Source organism: Podarcis melisellensis (assembly GCF_964234715.1).
Source record: "Podarcis melisellensis genome assembly, chromosome: 13".
In the NCBI taxonomy this organism is placed as follows: domain Eukaryota; kingdom Metazoa; phylum Chordata; class Lepidosauria; order Squamata; family Lacertidae; genus Podarcis; species Podarcis melisellensis.
Window position 1 is genome coordinate 3,860,299 of NC_138545.1, and position 18,690 is coordinate 3,878,988.

At 50.9% G+C, this 18,690-nt stretch overlaps 1 protein-coding gene across 1 annotated transcript in view; it reads left to right on the top strand.

The window, feature by feature from the left end:
- Positions 1-1,280: 1,280 nt before the first annotated feature.
- NEURL4 (neuralized E3 ubiquitin protein ligase 4) overlaps positions 1,281-18,690 on the top strand; it is a gene marked incomplete at its 5' end in the record, with an annotated part of 57,579 nt that continues 40,169 nt past the window's right edge. The window contains 5 exons of the mRNA XM_081886689.1: positions 1,281-1,511; positions 6,435-6,813; positions 12,443-12,508; positions 14,885-15,168; positions 17,133-17,244. Of these exons, the coding sequence (XP_081742815.1) occupies positions 1,281-1,511; positions 6,435-6,813; positions 12,443-12,508; positions 14,885-15,168; positions 17,133-17,244 (1,072 nt within the window). The remainder of the gene's footprint in view (positions 1,512-6,434; positions 6,814-12,442; positions 12,509-14,884; positions 15,169-17,132; positions 17,245-18,690) is intronic.

An 18,690-nucleotide genomic window follows, 5' to 3' on the forward strand; every position in this document is an offset into this window, starting at 1 on the left:
CTTAGGTATGCTGTGTAGCTTTGAAATATGCTGCTGAGGTATCAATGATTTTTCTTGTGAACTGCTTACAGGCATTACTGCAATCAAGCGGTCTATAAATGCTGTTTTAAAAAATACCTGTTTTTATCTAAAGAGTTTTTTAAATCCTATTCTTCGGCCAAAAAGAAGGCATATTGCAACTTGCTAAAATGAAAAAAAGAAAAGAAGAGAGAGAAGAGTTTACAACCTGAAAAAGACGCGACACAAAAGGAAAACAGGTTGGAAGGAGGAAAGGAGTGCACCAAGTCTAACAATGTGATGGGCGGGGTATAAATGAATAATAATGATGCTGGTGCTCAAGAGTCATATTATTATGCTATTAAAATGTTAACACCTAATACTAATAATAGTTTTACAATGTAAAAAGACGCGAGGAAAGAAGTGCACTGTACTGATGCCAATAACGTAATTTTTATTGCACTTGTTGCATTTGTTTTGCTGCAACATTACATTATCATTAATCGATTATTGTTAACACATTGAAATATTGCATGTTTATCGCTGTCCTATCCGATTATTAAATACCAATAAGCAAAATTTTTGTTGACGCCTTGGAATTTTAACAACCGCGTATTAATGTGCCACGTATTAATAATGAATAAATAAATAAAAAATAATTTGTGCATTTGATGTTTTAATGCAGGTTGTAACCCGCTTTGAGGTCCCCCCCGCCTTAAAAATATAATAATAAGGTATTATATTATTAAAAATAATAATACAGTAATAAGGGAGGTATGAGGAGGTCGGGGAAGTAAGTTTAAGAAAATAAGGGATTGAAATTATACTTGTTTTTTGTTTGTGTTTTGTTTGTATTATTGTTTTGTTTTTATATAATTTGTGAAACTTTAATAAAGATCTTTAAAATATATATATAGATATATAATAATAAGCTATCATTATTATCCCTCGCTTCTCCCTCAGTTTGCCCTGTTGCCGTAAAGCGCCCCTGCCGGAAAAGGAAAAGCCGGAAAAGGCGGCACGTAGCCGCTGCGCCAGCCTGCCGTAAAGCGCGGCGGCGGCGGCGGCGCTGCGCTCCTCCCTCCCTCCCTCCCTCCCTCCTGCCGTAAAGCGTTCGGGGCGTGGGAGCGCCCTCCTGCCGCCAAGCGGGCCGGCGGAGGCATGCCCCTGTGCCGTAAAGCGCGGCCGTCCGTCGCGCGCGGCTGTGCGCCCTGGTGCCTCCGCCGTGGGTGGGGGGGAGGCGGCGGCGGAGGGGGCGGCCTGGTCGACCGGGGCGGGGCGGGATGCTGGGCCCGGGCGGCGGGGAGCGGGCGGCGGGGCCCGGCGGCGCGGGGCTCTCTTCGGCGGCGGCGCTGCCGCTGCTGCACCCTCGCACGGGGAGGCTGGTGACGGTGTCTCGGGGCGGCCGCAGCGCCGCCCGCTCGCAGCCCGGCCAGGAGTTCAACCACGGGCTCGTCCTCAGCAGGGAGCCCCTCGCCCCCGGAGCCGTCTTCACCGTCCGCATCGACAGGAAGGTGAGGGGGGGGTAAGAAGAGGGGGGGCGTGGAGGGTAGGTGGGGGGTAACTGGGGTAACGGGGGGGGGTTAAGATGAAAGGTTGAAGATCAGGGGGTGTGGAGGGTGGGGTGACAGGGGGTAAGAAGAGAGAAAAGGGGGGTCAGGGGAGCATAAGTGGGGGGATAACTGGGGTAACAGTGGGGTAGGATGAAAGGTTGAAGAGCAGGGTATGCGGAGGGGGGGGGTAAGAAGAATGAGATACATGGAGGGTAAGTGAGGGGGTAACTGGGGGGTAAGATGAAGATCAGGGGATGTGGAGGGTAGGGGGTGGGGTGACAGGGGGTAAGAAGAGAGAAGAGTGGGGTCAGGGGAGCATAAGTGGGGGGATAACTGGGGTAACAGTTGGGTAGGATGAAAGGCTGAAGATCAGGGTATGTGGAGGGTAGGGGTGGGGTGACAGGGGGTAAGAAGAGAGAAGAGTGGGGCCAGGGGAGCATAAGTGGGGGGATAACTGGGGTAACAGTGGGGTAGGATGAAAGGTTGAAGATCAGGGTATGTGGAGGGTAGGGGTGGGGTGACAGGGGGTAAGAAGAGTGAAGAGTGGGGTTAGGGGAGCATAAGTGGGGGGATAACTGGGGTAACAGTGGGGTAGGATGAAAGGTTGAAGATCAGGGTATGTGGGGGTGGGGTGACGGGGTAAGAAGAGAGAAGAGTGGGGTCAGGGGAGCATAAGTGGGGGGATAACTGGGGTAACAGTGGGGTAGGATGAAAGGTTGAAGATCAGGGTATGTGGGGGTGGGTTGGTAAGAAGAATGAGGTACATGGAGGGTAAGAGGGGGGTAACTGGGGGGTAAGATGAAGATCAGGGGATGTGGAGGGTGTATGAAGAGTGGAGGCTGTGGGGGGCAACTGGGGTAAGGTGAAGGGTGAAGATCAGGGCATGCAGAGGGTAGGGAGTGGGGTGATTGGGGGGTAAGAAGAGGGAAGAGTGCGGTAAGTGGGGGGATAACTGGGGTAACGGGTAAGATGAAAGGTTGAAGATCAGGGGGTGTGGAGGCTGGGGGGATGTAAGATGAGTGAAGAGTGGGGTACGTGGAGACTGTGGGGAGCAACTGGGGTAAGGTGAAGGGTGAAGATTAGGGCATGTAGGGGGTGGGGTGACTGGGGGGTAAGTGAGGGGGGATAACTGGGGCAATGGGTAAGATGAAAGGTTGAAGATCATGGTAGGCAGAGGGTGGGGGGATGTAAGAAGAGTGGGGTATGTGGAGGGTAAGTGAGGGGGATAACAGGGGTAACTGTGGGGTAAGATGAAAGGTTGGAGATCAGGGTATGTGGAGGGTGGGGAAAGTCAGAAGAGCGGGGTATGTGGAGGGTTAGGGGATAACTGGGGTAAGATGAAGGGTGAAGATCAGGAGATGGGGTGACTGGAGTAACTGGGGGGTAAGAAGAGTGAAGAGTGGGGTATGTATGAGGGGTAAGTGGGGAGATAACTGGGGTGAGGTGAAGGTTGAAGATCAGGGTATGTGGAGGGTGGTGGGATGGGAGAATAGCGGAGGAAGGAAGAAGGTTGGGCTGGTGGGGGGGGAGCTTAACTGGGTTTGTATGTAAGAAAGCTCACAGTTATCTCTCCCCCCCCCCGGTGTGGCAGGTGCCAGAGGGAGGGAGGGGCAACTGGGGTGCAGGTGGGGCAACCAGAGGAGTGGGAAGCGGGGTGTTCGGAGGGTGGCCGAGTGGGAGACATGTTGGGGTAACTGTGGGTGGGAAGAGGGGCAGAATAAGCAGGGTAAATGCAGGGTAAGATAAAGAAGGGAGATCAGGGTGTGTGGAGGGTGATTTGGTGGCAACTGGGGTGTGTGGGGCTGGGAGATCAGCCTGTGGGGTGCAGAGATGAGCAGGGTGGAATATATGAGAGGTAAAGGGAGGTACCTGGAGGCGGATTTTGTTGAGTTCTGTGTGGAGGAAGCAGAAAGAGCAGAAAGGGAGCTCCAAGGGTCCTCACCCCTCTGCATCTGGGTCCTAACAACAACCCTGTGAGGTGGGCTACACTAAGGGAGAATAGCGGCATCTGGGGCAAGAGGTGACTGAGAGGGAGTGGGGAAACAGGTTATGGGAAGTAAGGGCCACGTGTCCCGAGTTCAAGAGCAGTGAGGGCCGAGATTGGAGAGGATGATCACTCTCTCTGAGAGCCAACGTCGATTGTGAGTGCCAATGTCTGCGTACTGTAGACAAATTGGAGCCACAGGAAAACAATAGAGGATGGCGTCTCCATTTAGCAAAGGGACTGCAAATTTAAAATCCAACATGTATCATAATGCCGTTTTGCAAATCTCAGTTGCAACCACCTATGGAGTACTGTGTACAGTTCTGGTTGCCTCGCATCAAAAAATGTGGAGCTGGAAAAATGTTCAGAAGGTGGAGAAAAGTTTTTTTCTCATTTTCATAACACCAGGATGCTGAACAGTTCAGGGCAGACAAAGAAAAGTACTCCTTCCCACAGCCCTTTGTTAAACTATGGAACTCACTGCCACAAGAGGTTGCATTGCTCACCCACCTGAATGGCTTAAAAAATGGTTTGGACAAATAGCCTATCAGTGCCCTCTAACCACAGTGGTTTAGTATTCTCTCTCCACTGTCAGAGGTGGAATACCAGCTATTGGGAATCAGGGCTGGGGGTGTGCAGAAAATGCTCTTGTGCTCAGATTTGTGGCCACTGGTTGGCCGCTGTGAGAACAGGCTGCTGGACTAGGTGGTTTGTTGGCCTGATCCAGCTGCAGGCCTCTTCTGATCTTACGTGTCAGCATGGATTGGCGTATCCTAGGAAAGGGCTTATCTGTCTGCAGAGGAGCACTATGGTGCGCTCTGTCCGCTTGCAAATTTTGAAATGTTTCTGTCTGTCCGCTCTTCCCTTTGAATCCTGGGTAGCCCACAAATCAGCAAACACAGTTGCTTGTTTTGAATGAGCTCAGGTGGGAAAGTGGGCAGGTTCAGCTAAGGCAGAGCAGCCAGAAGAAATTTTAAAAAAATTATTTCCTGGCCTGGAAAGCGTTTGGCTCCAAGGTGCTACGTGGGCTTCGTTTTGGGGAAGCAGGACCCCGGACGAGTCGTCCTTCTGTCTGACCCGGAGCTGCTGTGATGTGATCATTTCCTGAGCAGAGAAAGAGAGGGTGCTAATTCTGGCCAAATACCCAAAATTTAAACTTTTTCTTTCTCTCCTTCCTAAATTCTCCCAGGTAGCTCAGGAGAGCTAGGGAGGGAGTGGAGATAAAAAAATAAATAAATCATATGGTGGAGGGGGAAAATGGCTCATTTTTTATTTTTTTTGTTCATCCCACTTGAGAGCTGTTTCTCTTTAGAGGCCGTAACTCCAGGCTCTGTTGACTCGAGCCTGTCAAGTACCTCTGTGCACATTAAGAGTGCTCTTCCTTTGAGAAAGGGCTGCACCCGTTGAGTACCATGGTTTTGTATGGTCCTTTGGTTAGAATCTGTATTTGTTTCAATACAGTGATATATTTCTGCAACCTGCAGTCAGGGAGGGTTGGGTGGTACATACGTAAAATAAAAATAAATAAGTAATAGAGGGAGGGACCCACCAGGGTCATCTAGTCCAACCCGCTGCAATTCAGGAATCCTGCCTTCAGGCATCCCTGGGTGGGCTCAAGCCACTAACCTTCTGGTTAACAGCCAGACGCACTGACCCATTGCGTCACACTACGGCTCTAGCAGCTGCAGCCAGCACAGGCAGTGGGCAAGGATGATGGGAGTTGTAGTCTAAAACAGCGGGAGGCTGACATCTTGGCTACTGCCCCTGTTGTAAGCAAAAACGGGATCTTCTGTTGTGGGGTGACTCTGCGTTCATCTCCTCCTCCTCCTTTCTGGCAGTGTTTGAAATTCCCCGGGTGGTTTGCTACTGACGCCGGTCCAATTGCAGCTGCTCAGAGATTTCTGGGCACCGGGTTGGCAACCGACGTCTCGCTTTGAGCCAGCTGACTCGTGCACAGCAAAAGGCGCATGTCTTGTGCACCTGCGCTGCTGTGCGAATCGCAGACCCCTTGCTGGGCATCTTAGTCCACCCTTGTCACATCAGTGAATGTGTAGGGCTGAGTGTAGAGATATTTGATTTTGCTGCAGCCGTTCTACCCAAACGGAACTCAAAAACCACTGTTTAAAGACCCCTGCCTAGCCTATACAGTGGTACCTCTGGTCACATACTTAATTTGTTCTGGAGGTCCATTCTTAACCTGAAGCACCACTTTAGCTAATGGGGCCTCCCACCACCGCCGCACGATTTCTGTTGTCATCCTGAAGCAAAGTTCTTAACCCGAGGTACTATTTCGGGGTTAATGGAGTATGTAACCTGAAGTGTATGTAACCCAAGGCACCACTGTAGTTAATACTATTTCCATTTCCCCTGTTTGTGTTTTTCCTTCTTGCATACCTGGGACGCAGGTGGCGCTGTGATCTAAACCACAGAGCCTCTTGGGCTTGCCAATCACAAGGTCGGTGGTTCGAATCCCTGCAACGGGGCAAGCTCCCATTGCTTGGTCCCAGCTCCTGCCAACCCAGCAGTTCGAAAGCACACCAGTGCAAGTAGATAAATAGGTACTGCTACGGCGGGAAGGTAAACGGCGTTTCCATGCGCTGCTCTGGTTCGCCAGAAGCGGCTTAGTCCTGCTGGCCACATGACCCGGAAGCTGTATGCCGGCTCCCTTGGCCAATAAAGCGAGATGAGCGCTGCAACCCCAGAGTTGGCCACGGCTGGACCTAATGGTCAGGGGTCCCTTTACCTTTACAATCAAGCAATGTAGTAGAATCAATCGGTTTGGATCCCCAAAGGTCATCCAGTCTAACCCCCTGGCAAACAGCCATTCCAGGTTTAAGGGGCCGCTTGTCCCCTAGCTTACGTATCCCTGAGTTCCTAACACGGCTCTCTGCCTCCCGCAGGTTAATTCCTGGAGCGGCTCCATCGAGATTGGCGTGACGGCCTTGGACCCGAACCACCTCGACTTCCCCAGCAGCGCCACGGGCCTCAAGGGCGGATCTTGGATCATCTCGGGCTGCTCGGTGCTGCGGGACGGGCGCTCTATCCTGGAGGAGTATGGGCAGGACCTGGACCAGCTGGGAGAGGGCGACCGCGTGGGGATCCAGCGCACGGCCAACGGGGAGCTGCGCCTCTGGGTCAACGGGCAGGACTGCGGCGTGGCCGCCACCGGCATCCCCCTCCACGTCTGGGCCGTGGTGGACCTGTACGGCAAGTGCACCCAGATCACGGTGGTGCCCAGCAGCCCCGAGGAGGCGGAAGAGGCCGTCGCGCACGATGAAGGTACGGGGGAACGGCTCACCTGCAAGGCATCTCGGGCAGGGGGGCTCTTGGCCAATGGCTGCTGGGTGGCTCAGTTGGTTAGAGGCCGGGGTGCTGATAACGCCAAGGTTGCAGGTTCGAACCCCATATGGGACAGCCGCCTGTTCCTGCTTTGCAGGGGGCTGGACTAGAAAAAACTGGTAGTGATCTGAGTTGTTAAGCTATTTTTAGGAAGGAAAACCATGTTTTTTGGGGGGTGGTTCGGGTCAAAGTTGAGCTTTTTTTTAGTAGTAGTAATAATAAATTTTTATTTATACCCAACCCTCCCCCGTCAGAGCTGGGCTCAGGGCGGCTAACACCAGAAAATTACTAAAAAAAACATAATAGGGGTTAAAAAAACAATTTAAAATATGCATTAAAATACAATTCAAAATGGAGCCTCATTTTAAAAGTAGCCTATAGATCAAAACCATAAGGGGAGGGAAACATAAGGGTCAGACTGAGTCCAAACCAAAGGCCAGCGGAACAGCTCTGTCTTGCAGGCCCTGCAGAAAGATGTCAAGTCCTGCAGAGCCCTAGTCTCTTGTGGCAGAGGGTTCCACCAAGCCGGGGCCAGTACTGAAAAGGCCCTGGCCCTAGTTGAGACCAATCTAACCACCTTGCGACCTGGGACCTCCAAGGTGTTGTCATTTGTGGACCTCTCCATAGGGCATACCTGGAGAGGCGGTCCTGTAGGAAGGAAAGCCCTGTTTTGGGGGCTTCAGGGCAAAGATGTAAAGCTTTTTTTAGGGGAGCCAAAGTTTCTGAGCTTCTTTGGGGGGAGCCAGTGATCTACCACAGACGTCCAGTGATCTACCAGTAGATCACGATCTACCTGTTGGAAATGCCTGGAATAGAGGATTCTGGGGGCCTCTTCCAACTCTATTCTTTTCTTTCCCCCTTTTCTATTTTTTTAATTTCATTTTTAATTTTGACAAATAAATAATCATAAATAAATAAGAATGAAAATGTTCACCCCACCACTGAGACCAATAAATTGTAATAACCCAACCTCCCAAAATCTCAACACCTCTTCCGATGGTTTGACTCCTTTCCTTTTTGACACTACAAATTCTACAAACACCTTCCGTATACAGCACATGTTAATTTATAATTAATAGCAGTTCGAAAGCACCTCCGGGTGCAAGTAGATAAATAGGGACCGCTTACCAGCGGGAAGGTAAACGGTGTTTCCGTGTGCGGCTCTGGCTCGCCAGAGCAGCGATGTCACGCTGGCCACGTGACCCGGAAGTGTCTCCAGACAGCGCTGGCCCCTGGCCTCTTAAGTGAGATGGGCGCACAACCCCAGAGTCTGTCAAGACTGGCCCGTACGGGCAGGGGTACCTTTACCTTTACCTATATCCCACACCTCTTTATACCATTTATACCACTAAAAACCAATTTAAGATACGCATTAAAATACAATTCAAAATGGAGCCTCATTTTAAAAGTAGCCTTTTAAAACCATAAGAACCATAAGGGGAGGGAAACATAAGGGTCAGACGGAGTCCAAACCAAAGGCCAGGCGGAACAGCTCTGTCTTGCAGGCCCTGTGGAAAGATGTCAAGTCCCGTAGGGCCCTGGTCTCTTGGGACAGAGCGTTCCACCATGTCGGGGCCACTACTGAAAAGGCCCTGGCCTTGGTTGAGACCAATCTAACCACCTTGCGACCTGGGACCTCCAAGGTGTTGTCATTTGTGGACCTCTCCATGGGGCATACATGGGGGGCGTATTCCCCATCTTACCTTAACAGCACATGTTAATTTATAATTAATAGCTAAATCCCACACCTCTTTATACCATTCTTCCATTTTATATACCCCTTGGCCCTTCTGCTTCCTAGCTATAACAACTCTTGCAGCTGTCAATAAATTTGTGAGCAAGTCCTTCGTAGCCTGTGAACCTTCCACCCCATTGTATATCGATAACAATGCTACCTCTGGACTCTGGGTCAGCTTTAACCCAGTGATTTCTGTTATCTCCTTAAACACCGTTTGCCAAAAAAAAAATGTACTGTACCTTGAGTTACATACGCTTCAGGTTACAGATTCCGCTAACCCAGAAATAGGACCTCGGGTTAAGAACTTTGCTTCAGGATGAGAACAGAAATCGTGCTCTGGCGGTGTGTCAGCAGCAGGAGGCCCCATTAGCTAAAGTGGTGCTTCAGGTTAAGAACAGTTTCAGCTTAAGAACGGACCTCCGGAACGAATTAAGTACATAACCCGAGGTACCACTGTACATATTTACACCCCCACCACATGTGAACATAAGTTCCGGTTTCCTGGCATCCCCTCCAACATAACGCCAAATAGTCCTTGTTTGTTTGATATAATCTGACTGGTGTTAAATGCCATCTCCAAACTAATTTATAATAATTTTCTTTTAACAGACAACATTTTGCAATGTATGATTCTCCCATATTTCCCCCCAGTTTTGTCTATCTGTCTGCCGTGTTGTCTCCTTTTCCCACACCTCTCTTAATTGATCGTCTCCAACTCTTACGATTCTATGACAACAAGCCCACTTGTTTAGAGTCCAGGGAGAAGGTGTGTCCCCAATTTGTGCTCCCCCCTCCGCCCTGCAGAATCTGCTTGCATTTATTGGGTAGAATCATGAAATTGGGGAGGCTGAAGGATGATCTTGTCCAACCCCCTGCAATGCAGGAATAATCATATTATTTTTATTATTCCCCCTCCCACCGCATCGGACTGAGTTGCCCCAGCCACTCTGTACACTTCCAGCATATATCAAACATCACACATTCAAAGGCTGCCTTCAGATGTCTTCTAAAATGATTGTTTATCTCCTTGACATCAGATGGGAGGGCAACTTACAGGGCAGGCGCCGCTACTAAGAAGGCCCTCTGCCTGTAGCTTCCCTTCTGCCAGTTAGGGAACCTCCAGAAGACCCTCGGAGCTGGATCTCTGTGTCCGAGCTGTGGATACAGGGCCGAATATCATCTGAAGAAACCCCAACACGGATGATTCACACCCTGGCCAGCACTTCCTTGATCTCCTGCTCTCAGGCAGAAGATATAGAAGCAGGATTAGTCGTACCAACAGGGTAAAGAACGGCTTCTATCCGTGGGCTGTTAGGCTTCTGAATGAAAAGAGAACAACAGGGCAACTGACTTTCGGGTTTGGTGTGTGTGTGTCAGTAAACAAGGGAAATTAAGAATAATAGAGCTGAGTGGGGCGGGGGGGACTCGTCTAATCTCACTGTATACAAGTTGTACAAGTGACAATAAAGTATTTCAATTCCATTTCAATTTCAACAGACGGCCATGCAGCCTCGCTTTAAAAACCTCCAAGGGAGGAAAGTCCACTACAGTGGTACCTCGGGTTAAGTACTTAATTCATTCCAGAGGTCCGTTCTTAACCTGAAACTGTTCTTAACCTGAAGCACCACTTTAGCTAATGGGGCCTCCCGCTGCCATTGCACCACCGGAGCACGATTTCTGTTCTCATCCTGAAGCAAAGTTCTTAACCTGAAGCACTATTTCTGGGTGTTTTTTTTAAAAAAATCGTTGCATCCAGTTATTCAACAGCGAAACGATTCATCATGTCATGAATGCTTTAGCCGAGATTCCTGCATTGGAGGGGGGCTGTGTTGAACTAGGTAATACAGTGGTACCCCGCAAGACGAACGCCTCAGAAGACGAAAAACTCGCTAGACGAAGGTGTTTTTCGTTTTCTTAGCCGCTTCGCAAGACGCATTTCCCTATGGGCTTGCTTCGCAAAACGAAGCTTGCCCTGCAAGCTCCGGGGATAGCGGGGAAGTGCAGCGCGTCTTCCCTGCTGTCCCCGGACCTCTTTTGAAGCAAGGGGCGGCGGGAAGAAGATTGCTTCTCCCCGTTGCCAGCCCCGCAATCTCCGGGGACAGAGGGGAAGGTGCGTGCGCCTTCCCCTCTGTCCCCGGACCCCTTCTGAACCAAGGGGCGGCAACGGGAAGAAGCGATTCTCCCCGCTGCCCCTTCCCTTGCTTTAAAACAGGTCCGGGGACAGAGGGGAAGGCGCGCGGCGCTTCCCCTCTGTCCTCGGACGGTCTCCATAGGAACGCATTGATTGATTTTCAATGCATTCCTATGGGAAACCGTGCTTCGCAAGACGAAAAACTTGCAAGAAGAAAAAACTTGCGGAATGAATTAATTTCGTCTTGCGAGGCACCACTGTAAATGAATAATAATAATAATAATAATATTTTTTATTTATACCCCGCCCTCCCCAGCCAAGACCGGGCTCAGGGCAGCTAACACCCGATATAAAAACAAATTGACTGAGATACAACTTAAAAACAAAGATTAAAATACAACATTAAAACGCTGCCTCATTTCAATGGAAACTCAAATCAAAAACTTTTTGGGGGATGAAAACGTCAAGTCTTCACCAAAGCTAACTATCCAAACTGGCTCTGGGGGTCCCTTCCGACTCTACAATTCGATGATTTGGATGAATCCTGGAAGGAATTTGCTGAGATGTCACTGCACAGTCAGTTCGGCCTGGATGGTGAAGCTGGGGGTTCGCTTTGTGTTGTTTTCCCTGGTGGCTGGGCTCGCTTGCTTAAGGGTGAGACAAGATGAGAATCGAAGGCGACTCAGCCCAGTGCCTGTGATATTGGATTAATATTAGATTAGCATTGCATTAGGCAAATTCATGGGGGATAAGGTTATCTATGGCTACTAGCCAATTTGGCTATGCTTGAAAGAAGCAATGATTCTGGGTACCAGTTGATGGAAACCTCAGGAGGGGAAAGTGTGGATCTTGTGTTCGAATCCTGTCTGAGGGTTTTGATTGGGCCATCTGCGTGGGCACTGTGAGAACAGGATGCTGAATAATAATAATAATAATAATAATAAAAAATAATAAATTTTATTTATATCCCGCCCTCCCCAGCCGAAGCCGGGCTCAGGGCGGCTAACAACACTAAAACAGTGCAACGTTATAAAAACATTATAAAAATTAATTAAAATCAAAATTGATGGCAACCATAAACTAAAGTTTTGTAAAGATTGCCAAAGGAGGGAGTCAGGCTGCACCCTGACCAAAGGCCTGGTGGAACAGCTCTGTCTTGCAGGCCCTGCGGAAAGATGTCAAGTCCTGCAGGGCCCTAGTCTCTTGTGACAGAGCGTTCCACCAGGTTGGAGCCGCAGCCGAAAAAGCCCTGGCTCTAGTTGAACTTATGTGGGCCACCAGCCTGACTCGGCAGGGCTCTCGTTGTACTCTATGAACCACCTGGAGCTGTAGCCACTGTCTCTGCTTTCAGCAGAAAGATGTTCCGTGATCTGAATCATGGGGGTCGATCTGTTGTTGTTGTCCTGATACATAGCTGTCAACCTTCCCTTTTTTTTGCGGGAAATTCCCTTATTCCAGCACCGTTTCCCGCTGCCTCCCGCTGCTATCCCGGATTGTTAGATATCCCGTAGACTGTCCCTGGGACAGGTGAGGCTGCTGATCCCTTATTTTCGAGGCTGCTGATCCCTTATTTTCAAATCTGAAAGTTGACAGCTATGTCAGGTCCTGATAGTGCCGGAGCGATCTGTGCACTGCAGTTAGAGGGCATTGCAGCTGGTGTTGAGTCGAATTCCTCACGTCCTTTCCTCCTCATTTTGCAGCCCTGGACCTGCCTTGCAACCAGAACCGGCCGGATAAATTTCCCAACAGCCTGGAGTCGGAGAACGGTGAGCATTTCCTTTCCACTCTGGACGACTTGGGTGTTCCGGGCCCGGGGGTAACCCGAGTAACGCAGTCCAGGTCCAGTCCCAAATCCAAGGGTTCCACAAGAAGTCAGTCCAACAGGGCCAAGGCAGGATCACAGGCAAGTTCTGACAAACAGCAGCTTTGCTCCCGCAACCTGGGGCAGGGGTCCAGCAGCCTTTTATCTCTGTCGGGGTAACGGCCGGGCCTGATCCCCCGGTGACTCACCTCTCTGTCTCGCCCGAAGGCGAGCACTCCTCCTGCGAGAACTCGGGTCTTTCCTTCTCTCAGACCTCAGTCTCAGCAGCTCAGGAGATGTTGGTGGGTTACTAGACCCAGAGGCCGCCTCAGCCTCCCCTGACCCAACCGGTAGTGGAGCAGCTGTAAGTGATGGCCCAGCTGGAGGCAACGAGGGAATCCCCGCATCTGGAGCCAGGGCAGGCTCAGGCCCCTGACTCGGCCCAGCTGGTGCTTGTTGCAGGGGAACCGGGGCAGACAGGGGCTCTTTAGGATCAGGCCCCAGACTAGGTTCAGATGCCGCCTGAGACTCCTCTGGCTCCGAGCCCGAGTCCCAGGCCATCACTTTGGGGTCACCCACTGCAGCAGCATGGCTGGAGATTTGGGAGGGCCTAAAGAAATAGATGCTTCACACAGCAGACTGTGGAACTTGCTGCCACAAGAGGCAGTGGCAGCCACCAACGCGGACAGCTTTGAAAGAAGACGAGGCAGAGTCATGGAGAAGGAGAGGGCTATTGATGGCTAATAAAGGTAAAGGGTAATGGGACCCCTGACCATTGGGTCCAGTCGTGGCCGACTCTGGGGTTGCGGTGCTCATCTTGCTTTCAGGCCGAGGGAGCTGGTGTACATCTTCCGGGTCATGTGGCCAGCATGACTAAGCCGCTTCTGGCGAACCAGAGCAGTGCACGGAAACACTGTTTACCTTCCCGCCAGAGCGGTACCTATTTATCTACTTGCACTTTGTGCTTTCGAACTGCTAGGTGGGCAGCAGCAGGGACTGAGCAACGGGAGCTCACCACGTTGCAGGGATTCAAACCGCCGACCTTCTGATCGGCAAGTCCTAGGCTCTGTGGTTTAACCCACAGCGCCACCCGCATCCCTTGAAGGGCAGTATACAACACATTTAATACAGGGATCTCTCCACTTCCACAGGGGTTATGTTCCTGGGTACCATGTGTCTATGCAAAATGGCATATTGGGGGCGGGGGCTCCCCTTAAGAAGCCTGTAAAGGCCCTCTAACCATCTGGAACCCCTTGAAAAGGCCCAAAGGTTCAGTGCAAAGGCTCATGGGATTGCCCTTGCAAAGGCTCCCAGGCCTGCTAGTCATTCCCTGCTCTTTTGGCACTATTTTCGCAGTTTAATTTGATTTATTTGTCTGCGCTGTGCATATACATGGTCACACACAATTTGACTGCACGTAAGTTCTCAGTGCCCACCTAGCAGTTCAAAAGCACATCAAAGTTCAAGTAGATAAATAGGTACCACTCTGGCGGGAAGGTAAACGGCGTTTCCGTGCGCTGCTCTGGTTTGCCAGAAGCGGCTTAGTCCTGCTGGCCACATGACCCGGAAGCTGTACACTGGCTCCCTCGGCCAGTAAAGCGAGATGAGCACCGCAACTCCAGAGCCGGCCACGACTGGACCTAACGGTCAGGGGTCTCTTTACCTTTAAGTGGGGAGATGCCTATAAATAAAAGAAAATAATAAATAAAGGATGGGTTGTTGGCCTGATTCAGCTTTCCTTATGCTCTTTGCCCCATTGACATTGAGAACGAAACGAGGCCCTGTAATTGGGCATGAGTTGGGAACCCCCGGTATAGAAAGGGCATTTAATATTGCCACAGTGTTTGGTGGCCTTTCCTGTGTGTATGAAGAAATACCTACTGCCTTTCCGCGGGCTGATCTTAGCAATTGCAGGGTCCTTTTTCCCCCAGTAGATGTGCTTGGCATTCTGGAGCAGGAGACCTTGGGAGCTATTTTGGAGTGTGTACCAAAGAGGTTATTGTCCCCTTCTTAACAGCGCTTTCCTCCTCTTCCTCCTCCTCCTCCTCCTCCTCCTCCTCCTCCTCCTCCTCCTCCTCCTCCTCCTGTGCCAGTGTGGTGTAGTGGTTAAGAGCAGTGGACTCGTAATCTGGGGAACCGGGTTCGCGTCTCCGCTCCTCCACCTGCAGCTGCTGGGTGAGCTTGGGCCAGTCACACTTCTCTGAAGTCTTTCAGCCCCACTCACCTCACAGAGTGTTTGTTGTGGGGGAGGAAGGGAAAGGAGATTGTTAGCCGCTTTGAGACTCCTGGATAGTGATAAAGTGGGATATCAAATCCAAACTCTTCTTCTTCCGGCCTGCAGGGTTCTCTAGCATGGAGCTGTCGGAGGTCGTGAGCAACGCCATCCTGTCGGCCTACAACGGGAGCCTGTTGAACGTCAGCCTGGGCAGCCCGTCCTCGGACTCTGCCTCCTGCGGAGCCCCCCCCATGACCTCAAACGACGCCCTCCTCTTCCACGAAAAGTGCGGCACCCTCATCAAGCTCAGCAACAACAACAAGACGGCCGAGCGGAGGCGCCCGCTGGACGAGTTCAACAACGGCGTCGTCATGACCAACCGTCCGCTGCGGGACAACGAGATGTTTGAGGTGAGAAGGGGAGAATTGGGGGCAGAGAGAAGCCCAGAATCGGAGGCAGAAATGGGAGCAGGAGAGGAGGCAGGGGGTGATCAAGGGGCAGAAGTGAGTCAGGCCGGTGAAGAGTGTTTCCTCCCCCTCCTGCTGCGACCAGCTCCCTTTCTCCCATGTCTCCCAGAACCAGAAGAGGCGTGAAATGGGCAGAGGAGAGGTTGGCTGTGTGGAGGCGCAGTCTTCGATTGCTCAGAAATAAAGCCCTGGAGAGGAGACCTCCTGAAGTTTAGTTGCACTCTCCTTTCATGTCATTTGGATTCATTGGTCTGGGAAACAAGCTTGCTCCGTCATGCGACGGCCCTTCAGATATTTGAAGACGGCTATCATATCCCCTGGGACGCGGGTGGCACTGTGGGTTAAACCGCAGAGCCTAGGACTTGCCGATCAGAAGGTCGGCGGTTTGAATCCCTGCAATGACGGGGTGAGCTCCTGTTGCTCGGTCCCTGCTCCTGCCAACCTAGCAGTTCGAAAGCACATCAAAGTGCAAGTAGATCAATAGGTACCGCTCCAGCGGGAAGGTAAACAGCGTTTCCGTGCGCTGCTGTGGTTCACCAGAAGCGGCTTAGTCCTGCTGGCCACATGACCCGGAAGCTGTACGCCTGCTCCCTCGGCCAGTAAAATGAGATGAGCGCCACAACCCCAGAGTCGGCCACGACTGGACCTAATGGTCAGGGGTCCTTTTACTTTTACCTATCATATCCCCTCTCAGTCTTCTCCAGGCTATCGTATTTTCTCCCATTTGTGAAAAGGAAAATACAGTTGTTGGGTTGGGATGCATTACTAGCTGAAAAATAGGGTTGCAGGTGGCGCTGTGGTCTAAACTACGGAGCCTCTTGGGCTTGTCGATCAGAAGGTTGGTGGTTCGGATCCCCGTAATGGGCTGAACTCCCGATGGTCTGTCCCAGCTCCTGCCAACCTAGCAGTTCAAAAGTACGCAACCGCAAGCAGGCAAATAGGAAGGTAAACGGCGTTTCCGTGCGCTCTGGTTTCCGTCACGGTGTTTCGTTGCGCTAGAAGCAGTTTAGTCCTGCCGGCCACATGACCCGGAAAGCTGTCTGCGGACAATCACTGGCTCCCTCGGCCTGAAAGCGAGATGAGCACCTTTGACTGGACCAGAAATATTCCCTTGGGTTACAAACTTTGCTTCAGGATGAGAACAGAAATCGTGCTCCGGCGGCAGTGGGAGGCCCCATTAGCTAAAGTGGTGCTTCAGGTTAAGAACAGTTTCAGGTTAAGAACTGACCTCCGGAATGAATTAAGTTCTTAACCCGAGGTACCACTGTATTGAAATATCTCCTCAATACAGGAACATGCCAGGCTGGCAGTTCCATTGTGAGTTCTGTTCCTGTTGACACAGAAGAGGTGCATGCAAACCCCATTCCAAAACGAGGCCTGCTGGTGGTTACTTAGAAGAGAAAATTCTGGCAATTGCAGTTTTTTTGCCCAGGAAAAAACCCATCTAGACTGTCCAGATTTCCCTCTTCTGCACTAACATTAAAGCGTCAAGAGCCTTCCCTCTCTCCCTGGTTGTCCCAGAGCAGTGGCAGCTGATTCTGCGCCCCTCTCGATGCAGCTAGACTTCAGCTCCCATCAACCCCACATGCCAACATACCCAGTCTTTGGGCACGATGGGTATTGTGGTCTAGCAAGCCTTTCCCAACCCTGAGTCGCTCCCGCCATTTTGATCCACAGCTGTCGAACTGCACGTTGTCTGGGGGCGGGAGGCTGATGGGAGTTGTAGTCCGAAACAGCTGGAAGGACGCAGTTTAGGGGGAGGCTGATTTAGGTGCCGGAAGTGGGGAGGGGATGGACAGAAGGTATCTAGAGAGATACAGGTCCCAGGGTGAAACAGGCCAGGGATGGGGAAGAGGACTAGGTCCCTGGGCGTGAAAAATGGCTGACGGTTCTGCTGCTTCTTCCAGATCCGAATCGACAAGCTGGTGGACAAGTGGTCAGGATCCATTGAAATCGGGGTCACTACCCACAATCCTAACAACCTGGAGTACCCAGCCACCATGACCAACCTGCGTTCAGGTAACCCCCCTCGCTCATTCTGTCGGGGTTTGTGGGAGAGGAAGGGCAGGAGAGGAACTGGCTGCTTTTAACAAGGCCTCTGTAGCCTTGAGGGATGCAGGTGGCGCTGTGGGTTAAACCACAGAGCCTAGGACTTGCCGATCAGAAGGTCGGCGGTTCGAATCCCCGTGAGGGGCTGAGCTCCCGTTCCTCGGTCCCTGCTCCTGCCAACCTAGCAGTTCAAAAGCACGCCAAAGTGAAAGTAGATAAATAGATACCGCTCCGGCGGGAAGGTAAATGGCATTTCCGTGTGCTGCTCTGGTTCGCCAGAAGCAGCTTAGTCCTGCTGGCCACATGACCCAGAAGCTGTACGCTGCAACCCCAGAGTCGGTCACGACTGGACCTAATGGTCAGGGGTCCCTTTACCTTTACCTTTAGCACTACTGCAGCATGGAGAGTTTGTATATTTTTAGCAATTCCATAAGGTTTGGACACCACTCGGTTGTCAGAAAAACAGTAAAATTGTCGGTAAAAAAATAGTTGTTTTCACTACTCGAAACATTCCAGAAATTTGAAATCAGCAATTTAACCTGATTTGAAATCAGATTAAAGCACACAGCCTTCTAGATAACTGGGTAGGCTTCTCCAAACAATAATGTTTTTATCAGGTGCCTAGAAGCCTAGGACTTGCCGATCAGAAGGTTGGCGGTTCGAATCCCCGCGACGGGGTGAGCTCCCGTTGCCCGGTCCCTGCTCCTGCCCACCTAGCAGTTCGAAAGCACGCCATTGCAAGTAGATAAATAGGTACAACTCCAGCGGGAAGGTAAACGGCGTTTCCGTGCGCTGCTCTGGTTCGCCAGAAGCGGCTTAGTCCTGCTGGCCACATGACCCGGAAGCTGTACGCCGGCTCCCTCGGCCTGTAAAGCGAGATGAGTGCCGCAACCCCAGAGTCGGCCAAGACTGGACCTAATGGTCAGGGGTCCCTTTACCCTTTAGAAGCTTATCAATAGGCAGTGAGTTCCTCACTAGGAGACTGGTGTTTCTTTCAGAAGACAAATGAAGGCAGCCCTGTATAGGGAAGTTTTTTTTAAAAAAAATGTTTGATGTTTTGTTGTGTCTTTAATATTTTGTTGGCAGCTGCCCAGAGTGGCTGGGGAAACCCAGCCAGATGGGTGGGGTATAAATAATGAAAATATTGTGATGATTGTGATGATTGTGAAGCCGGCATCGATGTGGCACCCACAGATCGAAGCAGTCAAGTGGGCATAGATGGGGCAGTGATGATTTCACAGGTAAACTGCTCCCAGGTTGCTAAAGGTCTTTATATACCATGAATCTGATGTGGTAGCCGATCTCATCGCTGCTAGTAATTATTATTATTATTATTATTATTATTATTATTATTATTATTATTATTATTATTTATACCCCGCCCATCTGGCGAGTCTCCCCAGCCACTCTGGGTGG